This window comes from Saccostrea cucullata, unplaced genomic scaffold, assembly GCF_032062105.1.
Source record: "Saccostrea cucullata isolate Sc308-1 unplaced genomic scaffold, CSIRO_AGI_Scuc_v1 ctg2019, whole genome shotgun sequence".
Taxonomy (NCBI): domain Eukaryota; kingdom Metazoa; phylum Mollusca; class Bivalvia; order Ostreida; family Ostreidae; genus Saccostrea; species Saccostrea cuccullata.
The window spans coordinates 109,504-120,433 of record NW_026940503.1 but is presented as its reverse complement, the minus strand read 5'-3'; the positions used below and the strand labels follow the sequence as shown (position 1 = coordinate 120,433).

Below are 10,930 nucleotides of genomic sequence, written 5' to 3'. Positions count from 1 at the left end.
CTATAAAAGAAGAAGGAGATCCAACAAACGGTAAACTTATCGTGAGAAATAAAGTCAAAAACGCTATCATAGATTTTAAAAGATATGACTATATGGGATATCCCTCTTGCATAGCTTGGATCAGTAGAATACAGAATCAAATGGATTTGAACGATGCTGGAAGATTTATTGAAGCACCAATAACGAGGATTACAAGCGAGGTTTGTCGTTTATGTAACGCTTACAATACTAAAGAAAGAAAAATGTTCTTACTGCTAGCTTTAATGGCTTTTAATGATGGAAAACTAGACGTAAGGGAACACGATGAAAATCAACTTATGGATTTAGCTAGAATCTTATTTCCATCTAATAACTGTAAAGAGTTAGCACTACAGGAAAACGACTTCAGTCTCTTTTCGCTTCGAGAAAAGTATATAAAAAAGATATCGATTGATGTTTATGAATTTTACTTGGATGTTGTAAGAAAAATAGTGCTCGTGTTAGCCTTGGAAAAAAACTTAGAAGCTTTAAAGAAGTATGTGAGCCATTATATGTGGAAGCGTGTTGCTGTCCAAAGAGGAAAATTGCCTTCTGATTTATCAGTTGGTGAACTTTCACATCTGTTTATTAAAATGTAGCAAAGATAATAAATTTTCAAAAGAAGGATTCTTAGGTCTTTCTATTTTATATACAGTGGATATTTATATATATGTTTGTCGGATATTTATATATATGTTTGTTGCTAGCGAATGGAAGTGTGTTTTGCAAAATAAATTTAATATGGCTGACAAAAACCGCCAACTTTTGATTCAAAATAATATATTTGTACAATATTTTTTTCCAAAACTAATTTGAAGATATTTGCTTTGCATTAAAATTTTTACAAATGAACAACTCTAGCAGGAAAAAAAGATTGGATATTGGCTTTTTTTTATTCTTGGAACAAAAGTAAACACTGAATGATTTCAATGGCACCAAGAGAGATTTTTGTTTGGCTTCTGACTAAGTGAAATATTCAAAAGTATATTTGCTTATATATGTTTTAGATATTGAAGGACATTGAAATTCAAAATGATAATGTAGTTGTACAACTAGAAGTAGATATGGTTAACTGAGTTTTAAAAAAGGGGTATATTTTAAGCCGAACGGCGGCATATGAAATATCTCATTTTTTGCTGCTCAAAAATACCATATAGCAATAAAAGAAGTTAAGATTAAAAAAAAAATTAAAAGAATTTTTTCATGCAATTAAAATAGAAAAAATATGAAATAAACTTTTACAAAAGTACTTTTACAAAAATGACCAAACTTGCATGGATGATCCATCTAAGGATGCATACTACCAGATTTGCTTCGGATGCTGAATCTGACCTACACTTTCCGGATGAATAAACAGATTAAAGTTTTTGGTGCAGGTTTCATTTACAAGATACTATCAGCCCTATAATGACCAAACATGCACGGATGGTACATCTTAGGATGCAAACTACCAGGATGGCTTCGGATCCTGAATCTGACCTACATTGAAAACCCTCAAACATCTGAAAACTCTCAAACCTGCTTCAGATGCTGGATTTTAATTATGTTTTCATGACAAAGAACTAGGTTGAAGTTTTTATATGGATCTATTCCAAAGTATCAGATCAAAATTGCATGAAATTTGCATTTTTGAATGTATTGGATGGTTAATTGTTTGACTTTGCCTTACTTAAAGACAACAGTCGTTGAGGTAATCTCTGTAATTACCTAAGTGTGTTTTTCTATGAAACTTATAGAGTGCAGGTCTGCGCAGGAACAATATTTACATTCTATACATTATTTCAGAATATTGAGCTTGGGCAGACCTGCGCTCGGTGAATTTTTCTCAAAATATTGACTTAATACACACCATTTTCTGTAGAAATCATAGAAATTTTCAATAAACGTTATTTTCCTACGTCCTATCAATTCTTTGTCTAACAATGGCTCAGCTGTTCTTGAGAAGATTTCTTCCTATGTATTTCTGTGTAAAACTATCCACCAGGTTCCTGATTTGTTTACTTTCTGTAAATACTTCAATGTCCCGCTGAACCTTGGAGACAGTTAATCTACACTACATGCATGTAAGTAGTGCTGAAAAGTTTAATAATTGCTATTTAATTTTCAATAGAGAGTAGGAATCTAAAATTAATCATAAGAATTATATAAATGAGGAAACTGCGTAAGATGAAACTGTGGCCAAGGTAAGTTTCGTTACTTCTTTACCGACAAACAATGTAGCAAACTCTAACGCAGGTGAGTTTTCAAATTTGGTCTCTCCATCTTGCTATAAAAAACTTTCCTATTTCAGCTGGATATGCCGAAGGTAAGCCTGTGACAGTTTTGAGAGACACGAAGTATACTGGTATTGTCAGAGTTCTTCATGAACTGTTTTACTTTGTTGGCCCCGACACAGTAAAATTTTCTCCGACACAGTAACGATTCACATTTTATGCGTGCAACACAGTTAACATTTTGCGACACAGTTAAAGATGTGTGATGATCAGAAATACAAACATATAAATTATCACCAACTGAAACTTAAATAAAACGTTCATACCGTCATTCAGTTCTTAAAGGCAGATCACTTAAAAAAATAACTTTAATTAGGGCTTCACTTTACATTTAATCAATTATCTTTTGGACCCTCGAAAGATTTGACGTATGAAGGTGCAAAGACAAATAATTTTTTTCTCACTTCCATGTAGTGGTTAACTGGAAGTTGCATTTAATTTTTCAAATCAGGTCTTCCAAGAATCTGACAAGAATTCCCATGTGTAGCAATTGTGAAGACCCTATTTTAATATTCATCAAATAAGGAGCTAACGAATAGTTTGCAAGGGCTAAAGTCCTGTCAAACAAAACAAATCAGGATAACAACAACAACAACAACAACAACAACAACAACAAACCCCTCTTAAACATCGAAGGTGGAATCAAGTGATATGGAGGAGTAAGCTTCTCTTACCGACCGGACACACCCACTGTACTATATTTGCCATTTTCTTGGAAAATCGCATGAAATCCGTTAGCAATTCAGTGTGTAAAACAAATATTGTGAAAAAAAATCTGTCAGCATAATATTAAGCAGAATTATACCAAAAATTTAACATGAGAAAAGTAAAACATGTTATGGCCTTCTACGACATTTAGATAAATCTACAACATAATATCAATTTATGATAGGCCCTTATAGTCTGGCATTTCGTTGTCAGATATATGAATTTTTCTAAGAAAAAAAGTTAATTGTGGCCTTTTAACAAAAATCAGATAAATGTTATGAATGTCGCAATCGTCTTCTAGTAGTCTGTAGCAATTCAATATGAATTTTCCCCGAGTTGATTCGAAATACAAGGACTTACTCAGCGAACGAAAATTTTTTTGAACAAGTAAGCTATTGATAAACAAATTGATAGTGCAAATTAAGTCTCGTTTAAAGTCGGCATTTGGCAAGTGCTTTTGTCGTTACAATAACCTTGTCAGCAAAACAATCTGTCACTAAGTTGAATGCTGTCTGATGTTTTTCGTTCCAACTAAAGGGCTACTGTAGATAACTAATTTTTTTTTGCATATTTTATTTTCGCAAAGATCATAAACTCTTTTTTGCGATACAAATATTTTCACGAATTGTGGTTATTGCTCTATATAATCTTCAGAAAAACTAATATACACGAGAATTAAATATGCTGGCACACTATCTTGCTTTATTACACGACAATAGTTCGAGAATAAAACGTGATTTACAGTTACTGATCATATTAACTATCTGAATTCACGATGGATTTTTCTGATTCCCCGAATGTGACAAAGAGCACACACAGTATGTGACCGTTCAACATGGAATGTTTACTCCTCCATAGCAACTTATCCAGCTGTAATTTTTTGAGTCCCGTATTTGCTCAATACTTTCAATTCGTTTTGTTTCGATAAACATTTACCTCGAATACTGTTTTCTCTATATATAACATTCGTTTCTTAGATTTATTCTGAAAATACCAAAGGTATCTATATAAGGTGTCAGGGTTGCAGATTTATGGGGAGCAGTGTGGGAGAAAAGAGAACACATCATGTAATTTGATTTGAATTCCAGGTTGATGCACTTGTGACTTTTGATTTATGCAGATTTTGTCTTTCAAAGACATATAATATGAAAGACAAATCCTTTTTAGAGACAAATCTATTAAAGTATGTGACACGTGCAAAATCTAGGTCAATGGTTATTGCAAATTTTCAAACTTTGCATAGATAATTTAAAAGATCTCCACAGCACGTAATCGATAAGAATTGTGGATTTAAATGTGCACGCAACACAGACATGCATGCGGAAGTAGACTGATTGTCGTTAGGTCAATGAAATACCTATTTGAAAGGACTACAAGGATAAATTAATCTAATAAAAAAGTGTAAAAGTTTCAAAAGATGAACACAAGTTTACGTCAGTGTCCATATGAGGACTGGGAGAGAGTATCAATATCGGCTTGTAGTCTCTCGGAAAACTTCCACTGTTTACAAGACGAATTCAATCGGATTGGATGGATATGCACTCAACCAATATGGATTGAAAAAGGTTAATGATTTACAGTTATTTATGTATATTTGTTGAAATAAAAAAAAAGATGAATATTGCTCTCTCTCTCCCTCTCTATTATATCATTAAAATTGATTAAACACGTTTAAAGGATACATATTTCATTTTAATAAACCTTACTATATTGATAGGGCGATGTCCTGTTTACGATACTGGAGCCAAAATGCTTGATTCTATTTACTGCAATACAACCAAACTGCCCATTAGAGAATTACAAATCAAATTTAGTTTATAGAGGTATGTAATATTTTCAAAATGGTCGTTAGTATATTTTTATAGATAATGCTTCTCTTTCTTTTGTATGAAGCTGTGCAAACATTTAGGTCATCAAACTCTATTTAAAAGGGCAGACTGTGGTTTCCATTGCGCAATGTTTCGCGCAACATAGTGAAATGAAGCGTATTTCCTATTTAAAAGCAATCTCTTTTCACTTGATTAATAAAACTTAACAAAATTAAGAAATTATGGGTCGAAAAATTTTATCATAATTTTAAATAACTGATTTTTAAACTTTTTTTAAACTGACAGTAGATAAGCGTCGCAATAGTGTGTTTTTGACTTTAGATAACATGACGCTCTTACAGATGGGGTAATAAAAATGTTATAAAATAGAAAGTAATAAATATATGCTCTTGAAATTTAAAACATATGAATTTGATAATCTCTCCGTCATATTTATAATTTTTTGTGTAAATCCTTTGTATGTGTCATATTTTGTAGTACTCTATAAAAACAAGGTAATATTATTTGGCATTTTGAGATTCCCCCTCTGGAACAGGGCGGTAGAATTTCGTGGTTTTTACATATAATGTACAGTTTAGTATTACTCATCATATATTATAGTTTGAGCAAAATGTTTATTGTAGTATTTATATTATTTGGTTTTAAGTGCGAAAAATTGGCACTTTCCCATATGATCCTATAGTAAATGTACCTGTATTTTGAGACGGTCCCTTAAAAATACCTGGGCGGAAGATTTTCTCCAAACTTTGCATGTACACTTAAGTTAATGTAAGTTATATATGGTATAAAAATGAATAGTATTGTAGTTTTCACACAATAAAATCACAGTCGGCCCCATTAAGCTAAAAAAAACTTATTTTTTCAAGAGTTGGAATTTAAGTTGTCAAGGGGAGCAATGTTCTTTAAGGTGGCTTGAATGAATATTCAATTAACCGTTCAATTTTTTAAATGACTCTTTGTGTAAAAATTCATTTCAAAATTCGTTATGCTGTCCAGTTCGGCTCAAACCGTGCTGCAAATTAGAAAATAAGATAGTGTCTTTAAAGTATTGGTACAAAAAAAAAAACTGTTGTGATGCAAATAATCTGAGATTATGACAATTTGTTCTGAAGTAGATCGAGTAAACAAGTACATAAGATTTTTTTTTTGAAAATTTGAGTTCAAAAAGCTCCCTATTTGCAAACACTGAAACTGCTCAGTATTTATTTTTCTTATTGTTTTGTTAGAAAATGGTTGTCACTTCAACATGGAGAAAACGTAAGTTTACTTTTTTTCTTAAGCATAATTATAGCTTCTGGGGTTATCCTCCCCTATGTTATCTGTCTGTGCACACAAGAAAATTTCAAAATAAGGAATTATGCATGCTATTGTCTGATACCTTAGAAGTAAGATCTCTGTCTAACGTAATAAAATAAGTGGTCACAAAAGAACGCTTTTGGTATATATCTGAAAAATATTAATTTTACATTTAAGTAAATGTTGCCTTTTCATATCACCTCGATATCAAGTCCGTGGATCTTGACCAAATTAGATTTATTACGGCAAATAAAAAAAAACATTAAGGAATAAGTTAAGTTTTTAAAAGTAAAATGTAGATGAGATTTCTTATAGATATTTTTAAATTCAATTTTTTTCTCTTGACAGCGAAAAAAAAAGAAAGAAAAAACAGCACAGTTAGCATTGATACTGGCTTCACCAAAACAATGCAAATGGAGTACTTTGTAATAATTGCAGTCGCAATAATCCTTTTTCTCTCTGCTATAATCCTGTTTCTGTATATTAGAAGGCGGCGTAAGTATCTATTGTGTCTTCAAGTTTCGATACAAAAAAGGGAATAATATGTCTTCCAGTTAAAAAAAATCAAAATTAAAAAGACGCAATACATATTTTACAAAGATGTAATAAATGTCTAGGTTAACTCATATACAGTTGTTGATAAATATAGGATCTCCCACGGTTTGTAGTTGGATAATATGATTTTTTTTCCCAACAAGTTGTGTGATTTTTATCCCCGAGCCTTGGCGAGGGGATAAAAACACACAATACGAGTTGGATAAAGCGTTACAGTGTCTGCTCTAGAGTCGCGAAGTAAGGAGTTGATCCTTACGTCGCGGGTTCGAATCCCACTGTGGGACATGGAGACCGGTCCTTTGGATGAGACCGCATAAACCGAGGTCCCGTGTCGCAGTAGGTGCTGGCACGAAAAGGATTCCTCCCTGCTCAATGACCTTGAGTGCCGAGGGTAGGACAAAATTTGCAGCTCTCCACCAGCAAGTGGTGGCGTCTCCATATGAGTGAAAAATTTTCGAGAGGGACGTTAAACAATATACAATCAATCAATCAATAATCCATGTTTAATACTTAACAACTGATGTTTTACACTGTTTTTATATGGTACTCCGCTGAATTTTACTTCATCACACTGACGCAGAAAACCATTGTAACGTCATAACTGCACTAAAGTGTGGGATTTGAAAACGATATCACATGAGCTATATCCACGGGACAAAGGGATAAACATGGGATAATAATTAATTTTTTTAGGTAACAATAGTACTCACACAGGTTATCATTCTTACTAATAAATACTATGCCATTAAAGGTGCATGGACACAGATTTGAATTTAATATTTTCTGTATAATATTACGACTAATATAATTTAATAGCATTTCACACAAAAATAAATGAAAAATCTTATTTTATTTAAAAGTTATTAAAACAATATACTGTGTGTATGTTTTGCTTTTGGCATTTATACACAAGATCGCCACTATTCTTAAGTATTAGGAATAAAATTAAAATTTTTGAACGTGCAAGGATGTGTCAATCAAACCCGCCAAAAAATTTCAAGTTTTAATAACTTTTGAATGAAATAAGATTTTTAATTTATTTTTGTTTGAAAAGCTATAAAAATATACATGTCGTAATATTATACAGAAAATTTTAACCTCAAATCTGTGTCCATGCACCTTTAAAGGGGCATGGACACAGTTTCAGCTAAAATTTTAAAATTTAATTTTCTATTTTACAAATATATTACTAGGGTCTTTCTAATGATCATCAAAAATTTGAACGCCAGTTGTCCAGATACAAGAGAGATTTAGAGCTCCAAACCTTTGTCATGTTTTTGTTTACACAGGTTAACATACTAATATATGTTCGTTCAAAGTAGATAATTTAAAAAAAAAGTTAATTTCAAATACAATTCGACAGTTACTATAATTGATTTGCTGAACTTCATTTTGTTATAAATATGATATTTTCTATATGTAAACAAAAACAAGCCACGAGTCTTGTTTACATTATGAGAAACTTTAAGTTCTGTATCTTGTTTGATTATCAACAAATGATGTTCAAATTTTTGCTAATCAATAGATGATGCCTTATCTACGAATAGATGATGGTAGGAATTTTTAACATTAAAACTGGATTAAAAAATCAATTGAAACTGTGTCCAGGACCCTTTAATACACAATATCGAATACATGTACTGTTTTCTACTCACAAGAGCATTTAACAATTTGATTTGAAGCAAATTTACCAGATATGCTAGAGTAACGCCAAATTTTCATCTTTGATATCCTTTTAAAATTTTTAAAATATACATTTTTTTCAATCATAGGTAACCTTTTTCGAAAAAGATCAACATCGGAAAATGAAGGGGAAGATATTAATCTTTCCCTTGTAATGGACACTTCAAATGACACATATATCCGCGCAGGAAGTTGTCTTGCTACAAAGAGGTTTGTTGTTCTGAGAGGAGTTCAGGGATCCGACAAAATATATTTAGCTAAGAAATTAGCTGACAGTTGTTTAATTGTTTAAACGTCCCTCTCTAGAATTTTTCTCTCATACGGGGAACGCCACCACTTGCCGATGGAGAGCTGCAAATTGTGTCCTATACTCGACACTCAGGGCCATTGAGCAGGGTGAGATCTTATTCTTGCCAGTACCTACTGCGACACGGGACCTCAGTTTATACACGGTCTCATCCAAAGGACTGGTCTCTACGTCCAACAATGGAATTCGAACCCGCGACGTAAGGATCAACTCCTTACTTCGCGACTCTAGAGCAGACTCTCTAACCATTGCGCCACGCGGGCGACTCTATGTGTTAGAATGTAAATGATAGCAAATTACACATCCTAGAGCACAGAGAATTTTTTATTTATGAAAAGAAAGGTGAACAACACCAAGCGATTGTGTCCTAGCGTGTACATTTCTTCAAACTCGAACCCTATTTATTTATTCACAAATGCATATCCGAAAGGACAAGTTAACCAAGATGTACCAAATGTACGGCAAATATTGCAATATTTGTTTTATTTTAACATAGGTTATTTCCAACGAAGAATACCTACAACAGACCATGATGAAGAGGAAGATATTAATCTATCCCTTCTAAAGGACACGTCAAATGATACATATACCCGCGCAGGAAGTTGTCTTGCTACAAAGAGGTTTGTTGTTTTGAGAGGAGTTCATGGATCCGGTAAAACATATTTAGCAAAACAATTAGCTGACAATATCAACCAGATATCTAAGACCAAATGTCAAGTACAATGGATCTATGATGTATTTGAAAATGGAATACCTAGGTTAACAAACAAAGCCTTATTTGTTTTAGACGATATCTTTTACGAACTGCAGTCAAAGGATGAGATTCAAAAGACAATAAAAATAGTAGAAGACCTCTCTCAGGATGCTTGTATGTCAAAAGACCTCTACGTTATTGTCACAATACCAACCCTTGTATGGAAGATACAGTCGGAACATTTTCAAAATAAAACGTGTTTTAATCATTATGTCGATCTAGATGACTTAAGAACAGAAGAAAGAACAGAGATTTTCAATCATTATCTAAAATGTAGTGCTACAAACGAAGAAGGAGATCCAACAAAGGGTAAACCTATAGTGAGAGATAAAGTCAAAAACGCTATCATAAATTTTGAAAGATATGACTATATGGGATATCCCTCTTGCGTAGCTTGGATCAGTAGAATAGAGAACCAAATGGAGTTGAACGATGCTGGTAGATTTATTGAAGTACCAATAACGAGGATTAAAAGCGAGGTTAATCGTTTATATAACGCTAAAAATACCAGAGAAAGAAAAATGTTCTTACTGCTAGCTTTCATGGCATTTAATGATGGAAAACTAGACGTCAGGGAACACGATGAAAATCAACTTATGGATTTAGCTAGAATCTTATTTCTATATGATATCTCTTACGAGTTAGCACTACAGGAAAACGACCACAGTCTCTTTCTGCTACAAGAAAAGTATATAAAAAAGATATCTGTTGGTGTTTATGAATTTTACTTGGAAGTTGTAAGAAAAACAGTGCTCGTAATAGCCTTGGAAAAAAACTTAAAAGATTTAAAGAAGTATGTGAGCCATTATATGTGGAAGCGTGTTGCTGTCCAAAAAGGAAAATTGCCTTCTGATTTATCAGTTGGTGAACTTTCACATCTGTTTATTGAAATGTAGCAAAGATAATAAATTTTCAAAAGAAGAATTTTTAGGTCTTTCTATTTTATATATGTCACAGGGTCACGGTCATGTTAGAAGAATTCAAAACAAAACTGGTTCGGTCGTTTTACAATTTATTGATGGATATAAAGAAAAACCTAGAAAATAGAAAAACACTGTCACAACACTCATACAAAACAGTACACATAGACAAACACGAAACAAAAAGACATTTCAACATTTGCTGAACTTCATTTTTTATAAATATGATATTTTCTATATGTAAACAAAAACAAGGCACGAGTCTTTACGAAAAGTAATAATTAAATAAGAAAAGTAATAATTAAATAAGATATTCAAACGACTGCCAGTAGATCGTTACATAAATTAAACAAGTAAATGAATAACAAGATTAATGAACATCTTACCAGGCATCCAGTATTAAATAAGAAATGAAAATATACGTTGAACATCGATTGAATCGATCTATGATGATAAATATATATAAGCAATCTGCTACCGTAAAGGCTGTAAAGCTTGGGGTGGGGATTTCGGCGGGTTTCTTACTTTATATAGTGCACGGTTTAGTAAAACATGCATATAAATTAGTATAACGAAATCCATTGGTC

The 10,930-nt window shown here is 32.5% G+C and overlaps 1 protein-coding gene across 1 annotated transcript; it reads left to right on the top strand.

Annotated features, from left to right (window-relative positions):
• The first annotated feature begins 8,493 nt into the window (after positions 1-8,493).
• Positions 8,494-10,319, top strand: LOC134255526 (uncharacterized). The gene is made up of 2 exons (XM_062738059.1): positions 8,494-8,572; positions 9,166-10,319. Exons 1-2 carry the CDS (start codon positions 8,530-8,532, stop codon positions 10,317-10,319), a joined length of 1,197 nt encoding a protein of 398 aa, XP_062594043.1. The 5' UTR covers positions 8,494-8,529.
• Positions 10,320-10,930: the final 611 nt, after the last annotated feature.

Excerpts from the sequence above, each read along its gene's own strand:
- LOC134255526 (XM_062738059.1), top strand. The coding sequence starts at position 8,530 with ATGACACATATATCCGCGCAGGAAGTTGTCTTGCTACAAAGAG. Across the intron at positions 8,573-9,165 it reads AGTTGTCTTGCTACAAAGAG|GTTATTTCCAACGAAGAATA; the intron begins GTTTGTTGTTCT and ends ATTTTAACATAG.